At 41.7% G+C, this 22,455-nt stretch overlaps 1 protein-coding gene across 1 annotated transcript; it reads right to left on the bottom strand.

Annotated features, from left to right (window-relative positions):
- Positions 1 to 970: 970 nt before the first annotated feature.
- Positions 971 to 20,744, bottom strand: polh (polymerase (DNA directed), eta). The gene is made up of 10 exons (XM_052089415.1): positions 20,556 to 20,744; positions 16,817 to 16,951; positions 16,482 to 16,714; positions 14,702 to 14,874; positions 14,179 to 14,282; positions 13,970 to 14,089; positions 12,343 to 12,466; positions 12,181 to 12,246; positions 11,744 to 11,916; positions 971 to 2,797 (listed from the first exon to the last, which is right to left on the bottom strand). The coding sequence occupies exons 1-10, from the start codon at positions 20,690 to 20,692 to the stop codon at positions 1,993 to 1,995; spliced, it is 2,070 nt and encodes a 689-aa protein (XP_051945375.1). The 5' UTR covers positions 20,693 to 20,744; the 3' UTR covers positions 971 to 1,992.
- Between the last annotated feature and the right edge of the window lie 1,711 nt (positions 20,745 to 22,455).

Below are 22,455 nucleotides of genomic sequence, written 5' to 3'. Positions count from 1 at the left end.
TGCGCACAACTGGAAGTCTGACTCATTGCGTGAATCGGTTCATAAAAGAATGATTCACCGTTCCATTACATCATCACATGTTCACAGACATACAGTGACATTTTACAAGCTTTAAAAATCTTTGAATCAACATCTATTTAGGCAATAAACCGGTTTATTTCACTTGAGCTCTGATAATCTTGGCTCATTTCGAGATGGATGGAATACATAGACAATAAATGACTGCTAACTAAAGCCTTTATTGACCAAATAAAATGTGAACTACCGCAGTTATTTCAGGATGAACTTCAAAAGACACTATCATTAATCTTAAGAGTTCATACAAAATCCTTTAGTTTAAACATTGGCCACTGACATCTACTCAGTTAACTCTTTTAAAACAAGGCTTGTACTACACATACAGTAGATCAATAATATTGCTATATATAACTGGCTCCCTTGGTGAGCCTGGTTTTCCCCAAGGTTTATTTTCTTCATAAATTAACATCTTATGGAGTTTTGTGTTCCTTGCCCCAGGTCACCTGTGCTTGCTCGCAGGGAGCCTAAAGACAAATCATGTTAAGGCATAATTTTCAAAGAAGCTGCTCAATGAGGACTTAAGACATTTAGGACATTGCAGCATCATGTTCTGTAGAGCTGCTTTGATGCGTATTGCGAAAAGTGCAATACAAACCAAAATGACTTTACATCAGCCTGATCAGTCAGATTCACCCAAAAATTATTTAGAAAGATTCGGCACAAATCTTCAAAGTACAAATCTATTGTTTAATCAAACTTTTACAACAATTATTGTACACTGCGAACTCAATGTTTAATCACACTGGACTGAATTTGTTTTCAGGATCCTAAAACCCTTTTTATCTAAAGGCCTATGCTTAAATACTTCACAATCTGTTTTGTAGACAAATTTAAGCTGTTCCGGTGTAAATTTCTTATATACACACACACACACACACACACACACACACACACACACACACACACACACACACACACACACACACACACACACACACACACACACACACACACACACACACACACACACAACATCCAAACCATCTGCCTAATATTGTGTAGGTCCCCCTCGTGCCACCAAAAGTGTGCCAGAATAGCATTCTTAGATTATATTCTTCTCATCAAAATTGTACTGAGCATTTATCTGAGATCACATTAACTGAAGCTCCTGACCCATATCTGCATGATTTTATGCACTGCTGCCACACGATTGGCTGATTAGATAATAGCATGAATGATTGTTGGCTGGTTTGAGTATTTCTGTAACTGCTGATCTGGCAATGTAACTTCAGTTGTACTTCAGAGTAGCTGATCTCTGGGGTTTTCACACACAACAGTCTCTAGAATGTATTCTGAATGGTGCCAAAAACAAAAAACATCCAGAGCGCGGCAGTTATGTGGAAGGAAATGCCTTGTTGATGAGAGAGATCAGCAGAGAATGGCCAGACTGGTTTGAACTGACAAAGTCTACAGTAACTCAGATAACCGCTCTGTACAATTGTGGTAAGAATATCATCTCATATTGCTATTCTGGATTGGAGCCGTTTTGGCGGCACGAGGGGAACATATACAATATTAGGCAGGTGGTCTTAATTTGGCTGATTGATGTGTGTGTGTGTACACACACACACACACACACACAATATAAATATAGCAGAGTGTGTGTTTATACCCACATACTGCATGTATCCATTTGAGTGCAGTGGTCTGATTATGCTCAATTTAACAACAACATGATTCTTTTATTTTAATTTTTTAGAATTTTATTTTTCATTTTTCCTGAAATGGTCACACAGAGTTGGACAGAGGACATTTGGAACATAATAGTCTGTTTTTATATTTATTATTTAAATTAGACAGAATATTTTGGCTTTTGTGACACAAAAGAGCATTCCTTATGAAAAAACTTGATATTAAAATCTTGTTGATGGACGTAGAGTGCTGGCTTTAAAAAACACACACAATATACCTGCATTAAGTCTTCTTAAAGAAGGAGTCCAGCGTCGCTGTGCTTCCCTGTGCTCTGGCTTTCTTAGCCTGCGGTCCGCTCTGAATCTTTGTCCGGCTCTTCCCGCGGGATGACTGAGGTGTTCCGGCTTTGACGTAGCTGTCACTGGAGGCTGAAGAAGATGATGTGGAGGTGAATGAATTCTGCAAGTCCAGAGCGACATGATAGTCCGTGTGCTCAGGTACGTCCCAGACCAACACTTTCTGACCACAGAGTTCACAGGTGTGAAGATCTTCACTGGATACACTGGCATCTGAAGTGCATGATGAGTAATCAGAGGGACCAGAGAGGGAGACACTTGGTTCATTGGAGGAGTTCTGCTCAAACATGTTAACTTCAGCTGGATTGGTCTTGTTTTCACCACTGAAGAGCGAGTTTGTGAGCTGAAGGCTTTTCTCCAAGCCCTTTCTTTGGAAGAAAGAAGAGATGCCAGTTCTGAATCCTCCTGTGGCTCTCTGAGGTGAAGCTGTGCATTGAGAGGATTTGTTTTCCACAGGAGTGGGTGACAAGAATGTCTGTGGGGAAGGTTCATCTTTACAAGCTTCTTCCGCTTGCTTCCTTTTCTTTTCAGCGGCTCTCTCGAACAAAGACTGGATGACTCCTGGACTCTTTGGCTGAATTTTGGGGGCAGTAGGGGTCTGTGGAGAGACCAGTAGAGACTGTGTTGAAGGAGCATCGCTGCAAAGGAAGCTGGCTATTCCTCCTGATGAAGCTGATGGTGTATCACTGAACTTACTGGCTGACAGATGAAGGCAAGTCAAGGCAGGAGACCTATGAGAAACAAATAAAGGCAATGTAACTTCATATAATGTATACTTTTTAGGACCGTCTATTTAACATGTTAACTTAGTGCAAATATTATTTGGAAAAGAACGAGATGAAAATATTTACGCAATGAATCATGCCCCCGACCCACACGTCAATTTGTTCTCTCTCTTAAAACCAACAAGCAGGCAGCATAGCCTTCCACAGATGACACGCTCTTGTGTTCAAAGACAGCTGGACCGAGCACAACAGAACACAGATCTTGAGAAGCATTTTTCAAAGTTTCAAACTACGTTTACTGTGACTTGACAAAGTGTCACAAACGTGCAGTGCTTATGACTAGAGATGCTGCAAACTACTGAGATGTTTCAAAAATCAGATTGAGTTCAGGGGTTGGTTCAAAGTTTTCATATCTGCGCATATCGTAAACATATACGCCGATACCGATATATCGGTTGGGCACTAATATATACATACATACACACACAGTACTGTGCAATGCTTTTAGGCACTTATAATGACATAAATAGTTTGCATTTATCAATTAACATCATACAAAATCCAGTAAACATAAAAAGTTAAATCAATATTCGGTGTGACCACCTTTGCCTTTAAAACAGCCCCAATTCTCCTTGGTACACCTCGACACAGTTTTATTGGACGTTGCCATATAGGATGTTCCAAGCATCTTGGAGAATTCACCACAGCTCTTCTGTCTTTTTCGACTGTCTCAATTGCTTCCGTCTCTTTATGTAATCCCAGAATGACTCAATATTCAGTGGGGGGCACTGTGGGGGCAATGCCATCTCTTGCAGTGCACCCTGTTCTTCTATTCTAATCTTTTCTATTTGAAAAAGTAATGTTTGTGAGTCTAACATTTATTTTTCCTATTGATTCACTAAAGCTGAACCTCCGTGAAGTTGGCACTCCACATAATTAAATGATCAGCAAAACTATTCCATTCGTTTGTGCTGTGTTTGTACTGATTTGTGCCGCAAAAATGAACGTTTGTGCTGGTTTGGTGTTTGAGATATGAAGCATTCGTTTTTGGGCAGTCTGACGTCACTCTCCACCCAATCTCGCTCAAATCTATCCAAACCGGTGCTGATCGTTTGTGCTCTGTTTGTGCCATTAAAACAAACATTGTAACTATTTCCCTTCGATATAGCAAAAATGTTTTCAGGAGCGGTGACGTCATTCTCCACCCCATGGTTTCATGTCTCTAGGTCAAACGGTTATTGGGTTTAATGGAATTAGAATATTACTTACATTTACACTACTATATTTATTTGAACACATATATAATGTAAATTCCACAAACAGAGCCTTGTGTCATGAAAGGGATATTTTTAAGAACATTTCATATTTGTTCTGATGGTAATGGGTAAATGGTAAATGGTCTGCACTTATATAGCGCTTTTTTTAACCTTATAGTTTACCAAAGCGCTTAACATTGTTTCCCAATCACCCATTCACACACACACTCATACACCAATGGTGGCAGAGCTGCCATGCAAGGCGCTAGCCTGCCATTGGGAGCAACTTGGGGTTCAGTGTCTTGCCCAAGGACACTTCGGCATGTGGAGTTGTGTGGGCCGGGAATCGAACCACCAACCCTGCGATTGGCAGCTGACCCGCTCTACCAACTGAGCCACAACTGAGCCTATAAATCAATTGTTTAATTGATTTATAGGGCTAATAAAATTTATTTGAAAAAAAATCTCCTCTCCGGGAACCAGCACCTTATCGTGGTGGAGAGGTTTGTGTGCCCTTATGATCCTGAGGGTTGTGTTGTCTGGAGCCATGTGCTCCTGGTAGGGTCTCCCAAGGCAAAGTGGTCTCAGGTGAGGGGCCAGACTAAGAATGGTTCAAAAATGACTCATGGAAAAAACGGCAAGAGGAGGAGTTACCCTGCCCGGAGGAAGCCCGGGGCCCCTGTCTGGAGCCAGGCCCAGATGGAGGGCTCGTCGGCGGCGCCTGGTGGCCGGGTTTGTCACGGAGCCCGGCCGGGCACAGCCCGAAGAAGCAACGTGGAACCCCCTCTACATCCCTTGGGCCCACCACCCATTGGAGGAACCGCAGGAGTCGGGTGCGCTGCCATATGGGCGGCAGTGAAGGCCGTGGGCCTCGGCGGACCAGACCCGGGCAGCAAAGGCTTGCTCTGGGGACGTGGAATGTCACCTCACTGGGGGAAGGAGCCGGAACTAGTGAGGGAGGTGGAGCGTTACCAGTTGGATCTGGTGGGGCTTACATCGACGCACAGTTTTGGCTCTGGATCCGTACTCCTGGATAGGGGATGGACTCTATTCTTCTCTGGAGTTTCCCAGGGTGTGAGGCGACGGGCGGGTGTGGGGATACTCACGAGTCCCCGGCTGAGCGCCACTACGTTGGAGTTTACCCCGGTGGATGAGAGGGTCGCCTCCCTACGCCTCACGGGTTGTGGGGAAAACTCTGACTGTTGTCTGTGCATATGCACCGAACAGCAGTTCAGAGTATTCGGCCTTCTTGGAGACCCTGAATGGAGTCCTGAATAGGGCCCCAGTAGGGGACTCCATAGTGATGCTGGGTGACTTCAACGCACACGTGGGAAATGACAGGGACACCTGGAAAGGCGTGATTGGGAGGAACGGCCTCCCTGATCTGAACTCAAGTGGATGTTTGTTATTAGATTTCTGTGCTAGTCATGGATTATCTATAACAAACACCATGTTCGAACATAAGGATGCTCATAAGTGTACGTGGTACCAGAGCACCCTAGGCCGAAGGTCGATGATCGATTTTGTAATCGTGTCGTCGGATCTGAGGCCATATGTTTTGGACACTCGGGTAAAGAGAGGGGCAGAGCTGTCAACCGATCACCATCTGGTGGTGAGTTGGGTCAGGGGTGGGGAAAGACTCTGGACAGACCTGGGAAGCCCAAGCGAGTAGTGCGGGTGAACTGGGAACGTTTGGAGGAGGTCCCTGTCCGTGAGATCTTCAACTCACACCTCCGGCGGAGCTTTTCAGGCATCCCTGCGGAGGTTGGGGACATTGAACCGGAGTGGGCAATGTTCAAAGCTTCCATTGCCGAAGCCGCGGTGGAGAGCTGCGGCCTCAAGGTTTTAGGTGCCGCAAGGTGTGGTAACCCTCGAACACCGTGGTGGACACTGGTGGTCAGGGAAGCCGTCCGACTGAAGAAAGAGGCCTTCCGGGATTTGTTGTCCCGGAGGTCTCCGGAGGCAGTTGCAAGGTACCGAAGGGCCCGAAGTGCTGCGGCCTCGGCCGTGAGGGAGGCAAAGCAGTGGGTGTGGGAAAAGTTCGGAGAAGCCATGGAGAAGGACTTTCGGTCCGCACCAAAGTGCTTCTGGAAAACCGTCCGCCACCTTAGGAGGGGAAGCGGGGAACCATTCAAGCTGTATACAGCAAAGATGGGACGCTGTTGACCTCAACCGAGGAGGTTATTGGGCGGTGGAAGGAACACTTTGAAGAACTCCTAAATCCCAACACGCCCTCTATGGTAGAGGCAGAGCCGGAGGATGATGGGGGATCAGATTCTATTTCCCTGGGGGAGGTCACTGAGGTAGTCAAACAACTCCGCAGTGGCAAAGCCCCGGGAATTGATGAGATCCGACCAGAAATGCTGAAAGCTCTGGATGTGGAGGGGTGTCATGGATGACACGCCTCTTCAACATTGCGTGGAAATCTGGGACAGTACCTAAGGAGTGGCAGAACGGGGTGGTGGTTCCCCTCTTCAAAAGGGGGATCAGAGAGTGTGTGCCAACTACAGGGGTATCACACTTCTCAGCCTCCCTGGTAAAGTTTACTCCAAGGTGCTGGAGAGGAGGGTTCGGCCGATTGTCGAACCTCAGATTGAAGAGGAACAATGCGGTTTTCGGTCCTGGTCGTGGAACGACGGACCAGATCTTTACTCTCGCAAGGATCCTGGAGGGGGCCTGGGAGTATGCCCATCCGGTCTACATGTGTTTTGTGGATCTGGAGAAGGCGTATGACCGGGTCCCCGGGAGAGACTGTGGGAGGTGCTGCGGGAGTACGGGGTGGGGGGGTCCCTTCTTAGGGCGATCCAATCCCTGTACGTCCAAAGCGAGGGCTGTGTCCGGGTCCTCGGCACAAAGTCGAGTTCATTCCATGTGGGGGTTGGTCTCCGCCAAGGCTGCGCTTTGTCACCAATCCTGTTTGTGATATTCATGGACAGGATATCGAGGCGTAGTCGGGGTGGGGAAGGTGTGCGGTTCGGTGGGCTGGGGATCTCATCACTGCTTTTGGCAGATGATGTTGTCTTCATGTCATCATCGGTCCGTGACCTTCAGCTCTCACTGGATCGCTTGGCAGTCGAGTGTGAAGCAGCTGGGATGAGGATTAGCACCTCTAAATCTGAGGCCATGGTTCTCAGCAGGAAACCGATGGAGTGCGTACTCCAGGTAGGGAATGAGGTTTTGCCCCAAGTGAAGGAGTTCAAGTACCTCGGGGTCTTGTTCACGAGTGAGGGACAATGGAGCGGGAGGTTGGCCGGAGAATCGGGGCAGCAGGGGCGGTATTGCACTCGCTCTATCGCACAGTTGTCACGAAAAGAGAGCTGAGCCGAAAGGCAAAGCTCTCGATCTACCGGTCAATTTTCGTTCCTACCCTCACCTATGGTCATGAAGGTTGGGTCATGACCGAAAGAACTAGGTCGCGAGTACAAGCGGCCGAAATGGGCTTCCTCAGAAGGGTGGCGGGCTTCTCCCTTAGAGATAGGGTGAGGAGCTCAGTCATCCGTGAGGAGCTCGGAGTAGAGCCGCTGCTCCTTTGCGTTGAAAGGAGTCAGTTGAGGTGGTTTGGGCATCTGGTAAGGATGCCCCCTGGTCACCTCCCTAGGGAGGTGTTTCAGGCACGTCCAGCTGGGAGGAGGCCTCGGGGAAGACCCAGGACTAGGTGGAGAGACTACATCTCCACACTGGCCTGGGAACGCCTCGGGGTCGCCCAGTCAGAGCTGGTTAATGTGGCTCGGGATAGGGAAGTTTGGGGCCCCCTGCTGGAGCAGCTGCCCCCGCGACCCGACTTCGGATAAGCGGTTGAAGATGGATGGATGGATGGATGGATGAAAAAAAATCTATTTTTATTATTTTATTTGTGCTAGGCAAAGAAAACCTACTCATGCATGTCCAGGTTGGTTGGCTTGAAAATTTGATTTGCATGGAGAGTTTAATGGGTATTGTCACGAATGTTAAACTAATGTCTGTGGAGCGGAGGGAGACGGGGCCGGGTCAGAATATCACGCGCCCGGTCCCCAATCAGCCTGATGAGGCGCACGAGGGATAAAGGTGGCCGGTGACGATGGTTCGAGAGGGCGAGAATTACGGGCATGTCCGTCATGTGTGTGTTTGTTTAATATTTGTGTATTTTGAGTTCAGTTTGCGTTAAATTATGATTCATGTTGACAAGCCGGTTCTCGCCTCCTCCTTGCCCATCCTTAACCATGTTACATTGGTGCCGAAACCCGGGAAGGAGGAGGGATGCCCGTTGCAGTGTCCTCGACACTGCCGTCCACCCAGGGGAGCACTGCTGCCATCTGCCGGGTGACGGAGTAGCCCGCCGTCCGCGGGGCAAGTGGGGACTGGATATCCCGACCGTCTGGAGTGAGGGAGCCGCTGCCGAGGGCGGAGGAGTGCCCTGCTGTCCCCAGAGACGCGGAGGGGTCGAGGAAGACCGCCGTCCACGAGGGGAGGAGGGAAGAAACTCACCGACCGCCCGGAGCAGTAGGGCCGCTGCCAGGGGCGGAGGAGTGTCCCCATTTGCAGCCAGAAAAGCAGAGGGGCGTTCTGCGCGCTGGGGGTCGGAGGTTTGACTCCGGTTCACCCGGGGTTGGAGCGGCTGTCATCCGCCTGAGTGCGGAGGAGTGTTCGAGGACCACGCGACGGTACATCAGACAACCGGTGAGTGAGCTTTTTCTCTCTCTCTCTCTTGCGCACCGTGTTGGCCTTTTCCCTCGCCTATTTTGTTTGTTGTTGTTGTCTTCCCCTCCTGTCTCCTCCCAGGGCGAGGAAGGCTGGGATGACCACACGGATACACCCCGCCCCAGGGATGGGGGGGGGTGTACGTCATGCCGGTGGCACCCCGCCCTGAGATAACGCCGGGAGGAGTGTGGAGCGGAGCAGGGCCGGGTCGGAATATCGTGCGCCCGGTCCCCAATCGGCATGATGAGGCGTGCGTGGGATAAAGGCAACAGCAGTGACAATGGTTCGAGAGCAAGAATTACGGGCATGTCCGTCGTGTGTGTGTGTTTGTTTAATATTTGTGTATTTTGAGTTCAGTTTGCATTAAATTATGATTTATGTTGACAAGCTGGTTCTCACCTCCTCCTTGCCCATCCTTAACCATGCTACAATTTCAAATATAAAACTAACTTTACCACACTCACAAATACAGGGCATATGTGATTTGGATTTGACCAAATCTGACAATAAAAAATGTAAAATAAAAAAACAATGACAGCAAATGTAAGAAACCTGCACTGAGTGAGCACAAAAGAACGAGTCAGAAAATGAGTGCATTGGACGAGATGAGGTAAATGCATGACTGACGTCATTGGGAAATATTTTTATGAAAAAATAAAAACTGAAATATCTTGCTTCCTTCAATTCTAACAAGATTCCCAGTCCCTGCTGATGAGAAGGATGTGTGTCTTGAGGCATAGGAAGTGTTAGGTTTGCTCCACACATAGTGCTTTGAGTTTTTGCCAAAATGCTCTATCTTTGTCTCATCTGACCACAAAACCTTATCACAGCAGGGTCACTCACATGCTTTCTGGCAAATCCACACTTGCTTTCAGATGGTACTTTTTGAGTAACAGCTTCTTTCTTGCCACCCTCCCATACATTAGGCCAGCGTTACGCAGTGCTCTTGTTATGGTTGACTGGGGCACCAATACTCCACTCCCAGCCACTGAACTCTGTAGCTCCTTCAAAGTGATTGTTGGCCTCTCTGTGGCTTCTCTCTCAAGTCTCCTTTTTGTTAGAGCACTGAGTTTTGAGGGACGGCATTTTCTTGACAGTGCCTGGGTGGTGTGGTACAACTGCCACTTCCTGATTATTGATCCAACTGTGCTTTTTATTACTTTATCTCTAACTTCTGTGGAATGCTCTTTGATCTTCCATTTTCCTTCAGATTCACAGCCTGACCAATGATCCTTCAACAATAGGTTTTTTATCCAGAAAATGTGGTTGCAACTTTAATGATTCACAGGTGGATGCCAATGGTAAAGTAATTGTGTCCTCATTAGGGCCATTTCTTTCATTGGTGTAACCTGGCAGCTTCCACAGCACAGGGGTTGAATGCTTATGCAAGCAAGATATTTCAGTTTAAAAAAAATTTTTTGTAATATTTCCCAACAATAAAAAAAATCAATGTCACCTAACAATAATTGATTTTGAGTTCCAGTGTTTTAAAATAAAATATCAAACAGAATGAAATTTCCTATACATATACATACACACACACACACTATCTAAAAAAATTAGTACATCACTCACATTTTTGTAAATATTTGATTATATCTTTTCATGTGACAACACATAGGTCTCTAACATCCACCAGCTCAGTGGTGTCATCATGGAGGAGTGGAAGAAGACTCCAGTTGCAACCTGTGAAGCTCTGGTGAACTCCATGCCAAAGAGGGTTAAAGCAGTGCTGGAAAATAATGGTGGCCACACAAAATATTGAGCCCAATTTTTACATTTTCACTTAGGGGTGTACTCAATTTTGTTGCCAGCGGTTTAGACATTAATGGCTGTGTGTTGAGTTATTTTGAGGTGACAGCATATTTACACTGTTATACAAGCTGTACACTCACTACTTTACATTGTAGCAAAGTGTCATTTCTTCAGTGTTGTCACATGAAAAGGTATAATCAAATATTTACAAAAATGTGAGGGGTGTACTCACTTTTGTGAGATACTGTATATATATACACACATACATATACACACATACACCACACACATGTTCAGCCACAACATTAAAACCACTTGCTTAATATTGTGTAGGTACCTTTCGTGCCGCCAAAACAGCGCCAACGGGCATCTCAGAAAAGCATTCAGAGATGACATTCTTCTCACCGCAATTGTACAGAGAGGTTATCTGAGTTACTGTAGACTTTGTCAGTTCGAACCAGTCTAGCCATTCTCTGCTGACCTCTCTCAGCAACAAGGCATTTTTCTCCGCAGAACTACCGCTCACTGGATGTTTTTTGTTTTTGGCACCATTCAAAGTAAATTCTAGAGACTGTTGTGTGTGAAAATCCCAGGAGATCAGCAGTTACAGAAATACTCAACCAGCCCATCGGTCACCAACAATCATGCCACGCATGCAATCATGCATTTTTCCCCATTCTGATGGTTGATGTGAACATTAACTGAAGCTCCTGGCCCGTATCTGCATGATTTTATGCACTGCGCTACTGCCACATGATAGGCTGATTAGATAATCGCATAAATATGTAGATGTACAGGTGTACCTAATAAAGTGCCCGGTGAGTGTAGATATTCCAAAGTGATTATGAAAAAAAAAACACACTGGTATCAGAATCGGATCAGTAGAGAAACAGTGGTATCAGTGCATCCCTTCTTTGAATCCCCTAATTTATGATCTTGATAACCTGATTCCTGTACTGATTAAATAACATATCCAAGCAGAGTTGTTGTTTTTTTAATAAATGGAACAAAGTCCAAATCTTTATGTTCTTCTAGATCTAAACCTAAATTATTTTAGTCTCTTGTTTTGTGTCATCCCATATTGTGTTGACTTGCTCCTTGCCATTTGCTTATGTCTTTGAATTGCTTGTTTTACTTAAGTGTTCAATAGTGGCAATAATGGCAAAAAACGTAATGGCCATAGTTTGTTTGAAATGACAGATGGTCTGACTGGGGAAATAAAACATCACCCTTTTAAGTCATTTCAAAATCCAGCTCTACTCACCACGCCTCCTGGTGGTTGCCTGCGGTATTGAGGCTCTTGATGATAGCGAAGCTGTCTGTGGTGATCTTTGTGACATCATATCGTGTAAGAGCACAGCAGCGAGAGAAACTGTTAGGTTTTTTATCTCCTGCCTGCCGCAAGCCCACCGTCAGCAGTTTCGCCACTCGCCCGTTCTACAGAGAGAGATTGGTGTTAAAAACTACCCGTAAGCATACAATAACAGAATAGCGGAACTACAACAGGGAAATGTAGTATATTGATATATAGTGCTTTATTCCAGCCTGTACTTTTGAGTTTGTTTTTTAGCAAAATGTTCATTCCATGGAAGTATATGACATAAATGGATGCTGATTTCTGAAACGTATATGGCAACCAATCGATGATCCAACTTGACCTACTGTGAAAACGCAGAACTTCAGGTTTAATGATGGACTCACCGTCTCTCTGTCTTTGTTCAGTCTTTCCTCTAACTCAAGGGCCAACTGATGAAGCCAGTACTGCACCTACAGGATGAGAGTTAAAAAGACTAGACTCAAGCTTCAAGAGTAGAAAGGGAAAGGCATATTTATATTGATGTCACTTCCTGATTCCCTCTATACCTTTTCTTTTGTAGCCAAACATGTTATTCCTGGAAAGTTCTTGCTGCAGCCGATGGATTTTGGGAGCTGGCGAGGTATTACCGGCTCAAACTCGATCCCTCTGCACAAGTCATACAACCATTGCCTGAGGAATACAGAGACATTGGTAAAATTGCTCATCACGTTGTAAATATGAACCAACAATTAATTATGGTAAATGGTAATTTATAAAATGGATAGTTCAGGTCCTAAATGATGACTGGTCAATAGCTGAGCATTATACGTACTCTTCACAGGGCTTCAATGTGGATCACTGCGCAGCAATCATAGCTTATAATTATATAGTCTTGAAACACTCCGTTTATTATTTACTGTCTGTGAATATCCACCTTTTTCCTGAATGCTGAGGTGTTCCACAATTCATTGGAATCATCATGGCGCCACTCAGTGGTTGCTAAGTAAAATGGTGGATACAGTATTTTCTAGTGGAAGGATTGCATTTGATAATTTTACATATATATATATATATATATACACACAAACATTTTGTGTCCTTAATATTTTTATTATGTGGAAAAAAAATTTTTTTTATATGTGCCATATAGTCAATATAATTGTTAGGCACAACGCAGCTATATCCACAGTATAGCATGGCCTCTCATACATTACTATATAATTAAAACTATGAACAAACAATAAAGTACTAACAATTAACTAATGTTAACATATACAACTTCCTTCTATCTAAAAAAAATCTGCAAATTTGCCACTCATTATTTTCACATGCAAAGGAGCTTGGGATTTGCCACAAATTATTGCCAGATAAAATGTGTGCTTGACAGATAACAACATATATCAAAGTTAATATAGCCTACATATTCAGCTTCATCTGGTAAGAAACATTTTTAAATAAAATAACAATTGAATTGAATTAAATGATAACAGCATAATAATAATAATTATTAATATTCATACTTTTGGTATTATTATTAGGCTACTATTATGAACAGGCATAAACGAGGAACATTTCCCCGCTTCATTTAGTTTTGATGAATTTTCGGTTTAAGCCCCGCCCACACCTGGTTCCATCCCCTAATTCTGTCACGGTTATTGTTCACATGCTTAATTTGTACTATTTACAAGTATTAACAATGATATGTAGAACATCTGCTAAAAATTGGTACCGTCTTTTTAAGAAAACCCACTGTTCTATAAAGAGCATCTATGAATGAGCGCATATTAACAAAAGAGGACTCAGTTGGCTTTACCTCAACTGTGCTATTCTCGATTAGAATGAAAGGTTTCTTGTTTGTTGTTTTTCCAAGAGCTGACTAATGAGAACAGAAGGGGTACTAAAGGTGATATTATTCAAAGTCAAACGGATTGCATGGATCTCGTCTTTGGAGACACATACGAGTCACGCAAAAATTTTACTCTCAACACACAGCGAAAGAATGCTGAACTTCTTCACCAATATACTACACAATCAATTGAAATGAAGATTGCGATGCATCGGAAAATCGATATATTGACTACAGAACTTTACAATTCTTTTTAAAATTGTATTAATTTGCTAGAGTTTTCCAGGCCTTGAAATGTCAAATCTGGTTTTCTACAAGCATGGGAACCCTGTCATTGTGATTCTCACCCAGTCTTCTCTCCGAAGTGCTGCTCCAGCTGGCTCTTGGTGAACTGAATGAGATCTCCCATGTTTTCCACCCCGAGAGTCTCAGTCACGGACTTCCCCAGCTTCCCTCCCAGATTACGACTAAACAACAACCACACAGCACATATTTATGTACCATTATTACTTTGGGACTTGCTCAGAACCACATTGTTCAGGTGATATATACTCACATTTTTTTGATGGGAAGTGTGCTGAAGAGTTGGGGAACGGATCCCAGTGGCAGAACTGTTTGGCGATTGGGCTTGTTCAACCCACATGCGAGTTTGGCTAACACCTGTGAAAAAAAATAAAAAATAATGAAATTGGAAAAGCTTTCATATTCAATATCATAGTCTTGCTAGTGAAATGATCTTTCATGCAGCTGTGTAACTCTGAAAATATCTGATCCACAAAAACAAATGCTCATAACAAGACCCCCTTCTACAACCTTACCTTCAACAAAATCTACTTATGAGTGTTTCATGGATGCGGTCACACCTACATCCCTGTACTAGCTTTATCTTGTCCTTTTTGATACTTTGTATTGTAGCATTTCTAATGTTCAAGTCTCATTGTGATAATACTGAGAAGTATTTTTTGCAGTGTAATACCAGGTGTAAACGGGCCACAATGTAAAAAGTTATTTTCTTCATGGCTCCTATTTAAAACATATAAGACAATGTAAAGCTCATCCCACTGTATCATCAAGTAAACCTTGTTGTGTGAGATCCCAGCAGAACAGCAGAATCCAGTGTGTTCCTCCACTGCGGCCCTCATCTCCTCCACTAGAAGAGCGCCCACTGCCAGATGCAGCTCTGCACTGTTAGACTGCGAGCAGGAGGACACCAAGTCCAGCCACTGCAGCAGACCTCTGGACCGCTCTTCTTCTGTGTAAACAAATGAATCAGAGAGGTGAAGCTCACATTTCTCTCATGTGTCCTTCTGACATCATTTGACTTCAAATGAAAGATCATGAACCAAAACCTATCATGGTACAACCATCATTTCTTTTTTTAGAGCTGGTGAAATTTGAGTGCTGGTTAGAGTAAAGAAGAACCTTTGCGATGTGTCTGGGGTCAATACACTGATGCATACACCACAAACAAACAAACACACACACACACACACACACACACACACACACACACACACACACACACACACACACAGATTCCATTTCAATGATCAAGTGATGGAGAAAGCAGCTCGTAACCGTAATTTTTTTTTTGTACAAAACAAACCCAGAATGGACTTGTGATAAGCCACATTCACACAATTCGCTTGAGTGAAGCATCCAGACAATTCGGATGAAGTATCATTACATGGGCAGTCCCAGCGCTAAACGCAAAACAAAACATTCTCTTCAGCTTTTCATGTGGAGTTCAAAACAGCACAAATCATTTAAATGCAGCTTCACGATTGCTGTAGCAAAGTGGATAACCAAGATTAATAATGTGGAAGATGAGAGTTTAAGAGATTTCATGCCCATTGCAATGAAAACACAAACTACAGGGAGTAGATATTTCAGTTAGTCAACCTCCCACTTAAACTTTGGGAAAAGTTTAATGTTACTTGAATTGGTGATATTTTAGTGCATTTCTATCTTTATACTGTGAAATACACTGTTTGGAAAATGTTGATAAAAATATCGATTCATATTTGCTTAAGAAGGAACTAAATGCATTTTGTCAGAAAAATAAATACTGTATATATAGTCTAATTTCAACACTTTCAAATTAATCACGATTAATGATGAAAAATCATATGATTAATCACGATAAAATATTTTAATCAACCTACAGCACTATATTTTATATATGTACCTAGGGCTGCATGATATCGCTATCTAAAAATAAATATCTATATATTTTTATTAGGGCTGTAAATCCATTAAAATATTTAAACTAATTTACTCACACATTTTCTGTGATTAATCATGATTAAATTATGGTATATGATAAATAACAAACGTTTATACTTTGTCTAAAAGACAAAAAAATTTGTTAGTCACATTATTTACATATGTACATGAAAATTTACTTTTTTTTTTTTTAGGATAGCGTTAATTAGACAGGTATTAATCTTTAATACAAGTGTATGTATACATGCCATAAAATCAGTGGTCATGTATTGCAAAATGTTCAAATGGACAAATTAAATTTTCTGTGTAAACAAGTAGCATAGCAGTGCAACGCCTATATACTTGAATGGGGAAAGATTGAAATCTCCAAAATGGTTGGTCAAGACTACAATTAAAGAACATATTTCAAATAAGCAGTGAAATCTGAAATCACTGGTATCATAAATTGTGCTTCTTTAGCTCATATCATGCTAAAAAGTCTGTTTCTAAAAGGTGATTGGCTATCTGTAAGGCGGGACTTCCTTTTCTACATCCACCATATTATGCATTCCAACTTCTCCCATTTATTTTAATACAACTGGTCCATCTCAGGCTAGACTGTCTCTGTTTATAATCGCCCAGCTTTTTGCACACCTTTATCTAGTTCTGCGTTCTCACTCCGTGCCTCTTCATTGGAACCGATTTGTGGAAATCCTTGTACATAAGTGCTCTTCAGATGGAGTGGATTAATGTACAGGTCAGCCATATCCTTTAATCTCTGCTGCACGTTCGCTGTGAGATCCATGTATGCTTCATCAATACTCGCTCTCTCAATGACAGCAAATCGTGACATCACCTCGATCACCTCCACACTGGCCTCCCTGTAACTGTAGCCCAGATCCAAAAGTTATTAAAACAATACATTACAAAGCACATGAAGAGTTCTGTATTGTGCATGTGTTTTGTAGAGAGAAATAATGGCCACTGACTGGGTGAGATCAGCCTTCCCGTGTGACTCTCTGACCCGAGCCACCTGCAGATCAGGGCACAGCTTCTTGGCTTCATCTGCCCACATGTTTCTGGTGACGCCATGTGCTCGAGCTTCATAACTCACTGCAATAATACTGATAACAGAACAAGCATCAAATAGGACATTTTAATAGGAAACTTTAAATGAGAAATGAATGAAAGTCAAGAATTAAAGGGTGCTGAATTGTCATGAAAAATAGCCTTCATAAAAACATAAAAGGGATATGGAATATTTCTTCTGGGTAGGTTCATTTAAGAACATAAATAAAAACAATACAGTTCAATGAACATATATAGACCCAATAGTGTGGCATGTTGTCACTCATATGTGGGGTAATCTGTCACAATAGAACCTTCCATTAAACAGCCAATATACTTTGCAACAAAATGTAAAATATTACAACATTAAGGGAGTAGCAAAATTTGTTATATTAATTAAAAAATGCAAAATACAAAAACAACAAACACTGCTTTGAACAACAAATATTGTATATACTTGCCCTGATTTTAGCCTATATAATGAAAAATACCCTTTATCCTGAGAACATAGTTCAAGCTCATTTAAGTCTACAATTATTATTATATAGTAATAAAAATAATACAATACAAATTAAGCTTTATCAACAACATTTGTAGCACAATGTTGATTACAACTACAATTAATTTAACCTTTCTCAAGAAAAAAAGAATCATGGTTCCAGTGAGACTCTTACAATTGAAGTTAACAGGGCCAATCTGTAAACATTAAACTACTCACGGTTTCAAAAGTACATCCACAAGACAAAAATAATATGCATGTTAACATGATTTTAGTGGGATAAAATCACTTGCTAAACTTTTCTGTGTAATTTTACAACTTTGTTGTCTTGACAACGTAACACCATAAATATTAAAATCCTGAAATGACTGTAAAAAATCTTTACAGCTCAAAAAATGCCTGAAATTTAACAGAAGAATTAATGGAAGTGCTTTTATAACTTTAAAAACATTATATTTCTGCCTTTAAGCCCTCAAAGAAATTGGCCCCATTCACTTACTCTGTAAGTGCCTCACTGTAACCTCGGGTTTTGCTTCACTTTTTTAGAGGTGGGATGAGTCTTTGTGTGTGTATGTGTGTGTGTACCATGTTTATACTATATTGTGGGGACCAAATGTCCCCACAAGGATAGTAAAACCTGAGATCAACTACAGTACCTTGTGGGGCCCAGCAGTCCCCACAAGAGAAATGGCTTATTAAACATACTAAATTAAGTTCTTCTGAAAATGTCAAAATGCAAAACGGTTTCTGTGAGGGTTAGGTTTAGGGGATAGAAATTACACTATGTAACACAATTTTGGTTCTTGGGTAGTAAGTGTTATTTCCTAATTCCTAATGCCTCAAAAGAATAGAAAATGGCTATTATTCCCCACAATTTTTGCTTATATGACCAGGACAGTGATATTTTGATATGTACCTATTTCCAGTGAGAAAACAGGTGAATTTGTGTCTTTCCATAAAGACACAAAAGTCCGGAAAAAACAACATATGAATCCAAATTAACATGTATTTATACTAAAGTAACTCAAAAAGTCTACAAAAGATTTAGAAGTGATTATACTGCAAATCACTTTCACGTAGCAGCCTCCAAATGTAGTCTCCCATTATGTTCTCGTTATACTGTCCTTGGTAGTGGTATTCAAAGTTCAGTATATCCTGGTGGAAGCGCTCGCCTTGCTCCTCAAGAGTACGCTCCCATGTGGATATGGACTTTGAGGGGCATACTACAGCCCATTGTGCCGTAGATCTTCACCTGAGTCTCAACCAGCTCCACATAGTTTTCGGCCTTGTGATCGCCCAGGACCACTGCAACAAAGCTGTTCCAAGCCGCTTTCTCTTTACTAGTGAGCTTCTTGGAGAATTCGTTGCACTCCAGGATCTTATTTATCTGTGGTCCGACGAAGACTCCGGCTTTGACCTTTGCCACAGACAGCTTAGGGAAGAAGTCTTGATGGTACTTGAAGGCTGCCAACTCATCTAGAGCTCTGACAAATTGTTTCATAATGCCCAATTTGATTTGCAGTGGTGACATCAGCAACTTCCGGGGGTCCAACAGTGGCTCCCACTTGACGTTGTTCCTCCCCACAGGGAACTCGGTCCGCTGTGGCCAGTCCCATCTGTGGTAGTGCGCCTTGGTGTCCCTGCTGTCTCAAAGGCAAAGAGAGCAGGGAAACTTGGTAAAACTGCCTTGGAGGCTCATCAGGAATGCCACCATTTATAAGTCTCCAATTACCTCCCAACCATACTCTGGGCATCAAGCAAGGTCTTGATATGTATCAGTTAGGTAACTGAAACTAAACTGAACTGGTGAGCTTAAGGCCCCTGTATTTATACTAATATATATACACTCACCTAAAGGATTATTAGGAACACCTGTTCAATTTCTCATTAATGCAATTATCTAATCAACCAATCACATGGCAGTTGCTTCAATGCATTTAGGGATGTGGTCCTGGTCAAGACAATCTCCTGAACTCCAAACTGAATGTCAGAATGGGAAAGAAAGGTGATTTAAGCAATTTTGAGCGTGGCATGGTTGTTGGTGCCAGACGATTTCTGTTGAGACATTCAGATGGTAGAGTCAGAATTTGGCATAAACAGAATGAGAACATGGATCCATCATGCCTTGTTACCACTGTGCAGGCTGGTGGTGGTGGTGGTGTAATGGTGTGGGGGATGTTTTCTTGGCACACTTTAGGCCCCTTAGTGCCAATTGGGCATCGTTTAAATGCCACGGCCTACCTGAGCATTGTTTCTGACCATGTCCATCCCTTTATGGCCACCATGTACCCATTCTCTGATGGCTACTTCCAGCAGGATAATGCACCATGTCACAAAGCTCGAATCATTTCAAATTGTTTTCTTGAACATGACAATGAGTTCACTGTACTAAAATGGCCCCCACAGTCACCAGAACTCAAACCAATAGAGCATCTTTGGGATGTGGTGGAACGGGAGCTTCATGCCCTGGATGTGCATCCCACAAATCTCCATCAACTGCAAGATGCTATCCTATCAATATGGGCCAACATTTCTAAAGAATGCTTTCAGCACCTTGTTGAATCAATGCCACGTAGAATTAAGGCAGTTCTGAAGGCGAAAGGGGTCAAACACAGTATTAGTATGGTGTTCCTAATAATCCTTTAGGTGAGTGTGTATATATATATATATATATATATATATATATATATATATATATATACACATATATATATATTACTGGAAAGTTCTAGAAGTTACTCCAAGTTTAATCAGCACTGAATCTATCTGAAAGGTTCTGGAAAATAGAACCTTTTCAAAATATCACTGTCTTGGTCACAAAAGCAAAGTTTGCGGGGAATAATAGCCATTTTCTATTACTTTACTTAATTTTGATGCATAAGCAATTAGGAAATAACACTTACTACACAGGAACCAAAAATGTTTTTTTTTAAATTGTTACACTGTGTTATCATTAAAGAAACACATTTATGTAATTGTACTTTTGCCTCAAAAGCTTATAGTTACTTAGATCCAGTCCTTGTGACAACTTCCCCGTCTCATCTATTTATATTACATAAATAAAATATAAAGAAAGAATATAAAATGACACAAGCTCAGTTCCACACCACACGCTTGCAGTGCACAATTAATCGCTGTAAGATTTCAGTGGCATTACTCACCCTCCTCCTTTCCATGTCTTGTATTGAGCTACAACACACGGCTTATTCTTCAGTTCGGGATTGATTCTCTGCTCCACTTGCACATAGAAACAGTCCATGTCCACCAGAGCGACCACTCTCTCCTTCTCGAGATCCATGACGAAAATGACAAGAATGTGAGACACAAACACAGTTTGCGATCTGACTGTGTCTGTGTACTGCCCTCTAGTGGCATCCGGAACCGGAACTGCCGAATCCAGAGAACAGACGCCGAGGAAAAGTGTCTCGTCTGGAAGGATGCGTCCTTTTTTTTTTATTTTTTTTTTTATTAATGCTTACAAAACTTTTACACCAAGAGCCAGAAGAGGTATATTAAAACAAACAACAACAAAAGGAAAATAAATAAATAAACAGTTTAAATAAAAATATCTATTTTTTTTTTTACATATTTCAATACACTTTACAGCTTTCTTTTTACTCAGATTGGAAATTGTTCTTAGGTATTGATGAACCTCTAAATTAAAAATGTAAACTAATGGTTTATAACTACCATACTTACATTTATGAATACTAAACTTTGCCAACAAAAGCAGCAAATTAATCAAATAATATTCCTTATGAAGAGACATGTCATAGCTAAATAAAACTGAATAAAACATTTTCAAAACAAAGTTGAAAGCTGGGAATAATATGATCTCTAACAATCTTGCAGAAATCAGACCAAAAACAAGTCGAGTAGGGACAATTCCAAAATAATTGAAAAAATGTTTCCATCTGCAGACCACAAAATGTACAGAATATATCGACATCACAATTATATCTCTCTACAAGAAAATAATTAGTGGGGTAATTAAAAACTTATAAATAAGTTTGAAGGAAATGTATTTGATTTTATTTGTGATTAAATATTTATGGGGGAATTTCCAAATTTTGCACCTTCTCAATCCATCCACACAGCTATTCCAAAAAGTTATAGTAGGAGAAGTAGAAACAAAATCCCCTTGAAAGAGAGCCCGCACATGTCGATTATTATTCTTAACATGAGAAGAAAAGAAGACCCGACCAATTACAGTGTCAGCAGGATCCAAAGATTGCAAAGGAGACTGAGGAAATTCACTTTTAAAGAGCATTCTTATCCCAGATGGGATGGCATCCATAACTACAGCATAATCTTTAGGAAGAACTGGATTTTAAATTTAGACAAAAATTGTGAGTAAGACCAAAAGACCAGCTTGGTTAAAAAGTTGGCTCACTAAAATGATATTATTAGAAAACCATTTCTCACAAAATAATGACTTGGATTTATACAAAATATGCTTATTATTATAGATATAACATCTATTAGGTGAGACATTTTGTTTATAAATCAGATTCCAAGAAAGAAGCATCTGTTTGTGAAAGTTAGATAACTTAATCGGAAGTTTGGTGATGCTGTAGTTACAGAGTAAAAGAAAATGAAGACCACCAACTTGTGAAAAAATATAATGAAGTATAATATTCCAAATACTTGTTGGCTTTTTCAGAAATTGCTTGATCCAGTTAATTTTAAAAGTATGGTTAAGAGTGGTAAAATCCAGAAAGTTCAGACCTCCATTTTCAATTGTGTTCATCACCACAGACTTCCTTATGTAATGGGTCTTATTTTTCCATAAGTAATTTAAAAGCATTTTATCAATAGTTTTATAGATATTACTACTGATCGCCGGGAGAGAGCTGCATATGTAAGTCTTGAGATACCTTCTGCCTTTGTAATCAATACTCTCCCCTTAAGAGTTAAGTCTCTTATTAACCATTGATTACATTTTTTTATTTGTTTTATCAATAATTGTGGAAAAGTTGAGCTCACACCTATTATCCTCATTTTTCACAATCATTATGCCTAAATAAGTGATTTAATCTTTTATAGGAATACCACAAATGG

This window comes from Xyrauchen texanus, chromosome 24, assembly GCF_025860055.1.
Source record: "Xyrauchen texanus isolate HMW12.3.18 chromosome 24, RBS_HiC_50CHRs, whole genome shotgun sequence".
Classification (NCBI taxonomy): Eukaryota; Metazoa; Chordata; class Actinopteri; order Cypriniformes; family Catostomidae; genus Xyrauchen; species Xyrauchen texanus.
Note: the sequence above shows the minus strand (reverse complement) of the source record. Positions and strands in the feature narration are given on the sequence as shown.

Coding starts and splice junctions, on each gene's coding strand:
- polh (XM_052089415.1), bottom strand. CDS start 20,692: ATGGATCTCGAGAAGGAGAGAGTGGTCGCTCTGGTGGACATGGACTGT. Junction 14,875..16,481: donor GAACGCAGAACTAGATAAAG/GTGTGCAAAAAG, acceptor TTGTTTACACAG/AAGAAGAGCGGTCCAGAGGT. Junction 14,283..14,701: donor CTGGGATCTCACACAACAAG/GTTTACTTGATG, acceptor TTTTTTTCACAG/GTGTTAGCCAAACTCGCATG.